Here is a 4,618-nt window from a genome sequence, read left to right on the forward strand (position 1 = left end):
AAGAAAGAACTTGTGTCGCTTAAGTTTCGTCGGAACGAAGTTACGGAAAATCAATTAACAAACGGAGACGTAACAATACATTATATCCAACCATATATCTATATTACATGAAATAATAAAAAGCAATTATACATTCATATTTTGTAACCATTTATATGTGAAAAAACATTGATTTCCACATTCGATGACGAGGAACCCACTTTGAGACTAATAATGGCTGGAGACGGCTTGAATGGGTAATGAAGAAAAACTTTAATATAAGTTTAACATAACAGCAAATGTACAAGGTTTTGTCATCATCAGGTACCTGATGTCTTCAGCCATTATTGATTTCCACATTGATTGTAATCCTCCCTTTCAGTGACAGATACAACTAATATTAGCATACTTAGATGATCCTAAAACTTCATGATAATGCCATCTAAAGATGTGAGTCAGTAATTTACAGGTCTTTAGGAAAACTTTAAGTATATGATGAAGAGAATGATTTGGTAACAGAAGCAGATCGTAGTGACTTATATGCCAGATGGAAGAGTCCACAAACTTTTAGATATGGAGTTTAGAGAAGCAATGATGAAAGGTAAACTGAATGATATAAATGAAATCGTACAAGTAAACAAGTGTAAGTTTGTATAAATTAATAGTCACAGAAAACAAAACTGTTGTTTTCTGGATTGATTGTTTAACTGTTACTGCTTTACATCACATTCTTGAATTGAAAAGTTTACAATATGATATGTATCTGAACCTAGATAATGCTTACATATACACAGATACACACACATACATATATATATATATATCATATATATGGGTACAAAGTAAAAGAAGCTATTTTTTGTACAATTATAAAACAATACTGAGATATCATCGTAAGAACTATAACAATCAAATGTTTTGAGTAAATTTTATCAAAACTAAAACTACCTGCTTGCTACTGTATCTCCTTGAAGGTTAAACTTTGGATAGTCACCTCCGTAAATACTGAGATATCATCGTAAGAACTATAACAATCAAATGTTTTGAGTAAATTTTATCAAAACTAAAACTACCTGCTTGCTACTGTATCTCCTTGAAGGTTAAACTTTGGATAGTCACCTCCGTAAATGTCTCGCACAAGTTTGTCAACTTTGGTACTGTCCCCCATTTCTGCTAGAGCAATAGCTTCTTCAAAGGTTTCACATCCTGTGAGTAAACAGCACAATCCAAGGAATGTGCCACCTCCTAAACTGAAATCACACACACCTCATTAGAAAATTGAAATTAAATTATATAAAAAAATGCTTATTACTACTGTTTAACACTTCAGTAACAATAATAATTTGGAACCATGCAATTGGCTGAATATAATTGTTTTCAATACAAATTCAAATTTTTCATGACAATGGCTGTTGAAGAATTCCAACTGTTGTCAACCAGAATCATAAACTGTACAGAAATGATTTTAAATAAACATGTTCTTAACCACAAGAAATCAATGGAAAATTTCACTTATCTCTAAATTAATTTACATTTATGAGAAACCTCACCATGAGAATATTTTTAACAAACTTTCCACAAGATTATTTACTTTTCTATGCTTCTTATTCCCAACAACTGGAAGAGATTTCAGTTAATTTAAGTTTTAGTGTATTCACTGACTGTTGTAAAATTAAATATGTGTGAAAATAAAATAATAAGTACCTGTGTATACTGTAATATGTTCTTTTTATTTGTATCTGCTTCACTTATGTATACAGGAAAGTGAATGAGACCAACAAGAAAGTTAATATACCAAAAACAGAACTCTTTCAATCTTGAAGAGGCAAAAATAGTTACCTATGGTTTTTATTGTTATCCACTTGTGCTAATTAGATCACCACTTTGTAACTCTTCTTCTAAAGCCTCAGAAACTGAGTATAAATATATTCACGTAGCTAAAACCTTGTATGATATGATTTATTTTGCACATAATGTCACTTGTACATCCAGGGCAGTGTAGAAAAGACAAGCACTGATATTTGTAGTTTTAATAGTTAACTAATTGGTATACTTTCTGTTTGCCTAATCAGGAAAACTATGCTCATAATCTACATCTGCAATGATAAAACTAAAACTTTAATTATGTTTATAATGTGTTATTTTCCAGTGCATGGATTTCCAACAGAGTAAACAGGTAGGGTCAAGTAAAGAGAAGGTTTGCCAAATATCGTGCTACAGAGGATGGGTCTGTCTTTTTCTAAACTCCAATGGAGTCAATACAAAAAATGTACAATAAAAAATATTTATCAAAATAAACATGACAATATAAAACAACAAGGCAAATGTTTGCATGGGGTCTGTGTGAAACTGTTAAGAGAGGGAGAATATGAAAAGAAACCTTTGTTGGTTCTCTCTCTCACCACTTCAATGTGACCCCTCATATAAGCTAAAAGGAAAAGAAAATTGAACAACAAAAATAAAACCCATTTTGTTAAACGTAAAGCTAGAAGTCATACCTCCCAAAGTAAAACAATTTATTGAAACAAACTTTTAAGTCTTAAATCTTGACAATCTCAAGAACTCTATAATCTAAGTCTCGATAAAAGCTACAATCTTACAAAATCCTAGGAAAATCTCTCTTCCAAATCTGCCTAAGATGGAAGAGCCTGGCCTTAAATACTAAAATATAATAACATAAAAGTCAGACTGCTCATGTGAAGCACTTAGATCAAATGACTTTGTACCACTCATGTTCAAACATGGCGGTGATAAGACCCTGGGCCATTAAATGATTCACCAACAGAAAAAATAGCTATTTCTGGAAATAACAGGTAAGGTCACAGCTTCCTTTCCATTAGAAAACATGCTTAATGATCAGTTAGTGATTTTAGTCTCATGTGTGGCTGAAGTAATAAGAAAATATGTTGCTAATTTCAGTGACTCTGCATCCAAACTGAACTGAAAGAAAACAGAAATTTTAAAAAACTTGATATTATCTAATAGAGCAGCAAACACATGATGCTATCCAGCACCACAATAATACAAATGAATACAAGCTCACATTAAATGAACATTTTTATATTTTGCACATTACTATTCTTAAAATCTAAACAACAAACATTTTCTATTTTCATTAAAATCACCATTAAATCTTAATATCTTTAAATTAACCTAACCAACATTAATGATACTCCTGTTAAGCCTAATGTTAAATTTCTAACTGGTAATATCACAGGCACTTCCTAGTAACTTTAAAGTGATAGTTGGTCTAAATAAAAACAATAAATAAAAATAAAATAATATGCTATGTTATGTGAAATTTTTCTTTCCTTTTAATTGAGAACAATTCTTATTCACCAAAATCTTCATAAATGTATGCATTTGGTGCATGTAACATGCTTAGATACTGAACATTGGCCATGGCATTTTAATTGTCAAACACAACAGCAAAAGAAATTTTACATTTTCCTCCCCTTTACTTTTATATGTAAATCTAACATACAAACTGTCTCTCTTGAATTTATTTCAAATACTGATATTAGTATTTCAAATACTAATATCAGTCTGTTCACACGAGTTTGCCACATATATGTACACTGCTTAAGAGGAAAGGCCCAGAAAAGTATAGGTAGGTAACATTACAATTTGGTTTCCACTTCTAAGTTCCCATGCATATTTTAGTATTTTGTATGAACCACTGAAAATATTGGTAATTTCATATTTAGCAGCATAATTCAATCAACAAAACATCTGTCTTAATCAAAATTTTGTATTATTGCATGTATTAATACCAGAGGGGACAGTGAAATTTATTAATTTAAATTTACAATAGTTTCACATATTATACGATAATTCTTTGTACACACCAAACAGAAAAGATAAATTCAGTTTTAGGTTATTTGAACAATAAAATTTTTAAATGTTTGAAGATAATGTGGTTAGGAGTCTTTTACTGTATTTTGCGAGCATTAAAAAATATGAGTTTGATTTATTTTTAATTAGTATTGGTCGATTAGTACTTTCTGTAAAAGCTGAATACCATGGGAAGAATGTCACAAAATTTGTCTAAGATTTAACTTTGAAAGCCACCTACAACTTTATGATTTTACCATAAAGGTTTAATCAGTATGAACATTTGATTTTTAGTAAGCTTGCCTTGTACCCCTCTTGTATACTAAGTAGAAAACTCTTCAGAATGGACAACAGCATTTGCTATGTTGTTGTCTTAATTAATGCACTTATAGCAGCAATATTTCTACCATGGACTTGACAATATAATTACAAGGACTGAAGATCCAACTTTATTCTTGTACTAGCCACATGTAAGCAAAGTCTGTACCACAGTGGAATTTCTATACTTTCCCATGAACAGTAGCATTGGAGAATTCCTTAGACAAGTACAAATGTGTTCTCTAGTAACATCAATTACACAGAAACTTAGGAACACCTGGACACTATTTTTACAGGATGGTTTGGTTTGTTTGGAAATTCATGCAAAGCAACACAAGGGATATCTGCGCTAGCCATCCCTAATTTAACAGTGAAAGACTAGAGGGAAAACAGCTAGTTATCATCACTACCGCAAACTCTTGGGCTACTCTTTTACCAATGAATAGTGGGATTGACCATCACATTATAAAGCCCCCACAGCTGAATG

At 31.2% G+C, this 4,618-nt stretch overlaps 1 protein-coding gene across 3 annotated transcripts in view; it reads right to left on the reverse strand.

The window, feature by feature from the left end:
• Positions 1 to 4,618, reverse strand: part of LOC106464171 (pantothenate kinase 1-like) — an 88,126-nt gene that overhangs the window by 26,278 nt on the left and 57,230 nt on the right. For all 3 annotated transcript variants that reach the window (XM_013924292.2, XM_022391859.1, XM_022391860.1), the window contains one exon: positions 1,053 to 1,229. In XM_013924292.2, the coding sequence (XP_013779746.1) occupies positions 1,053 to 1,229 (177 nt within the window). The remainder of the gene's footprint in view (positions 1 to 1,052; positions 1,230 to 4,618) is intronic.

Source organism: Limulus polyphemus, unplaced genomic scaffold (assembly GCF_000517525.1).
Source record: "Limulus polyphemus unplaced genomic scaffold, Limulus_polyphemus-2.1.2 Scaffold1577, whole genome shotgun sequence".
Taxonomy (NCBI): Eukaryota; Metazoa; Arthropoda; class Merostomata; order Xiphosura; family Limulidae; genus Limulus; species Limulus polyphemus.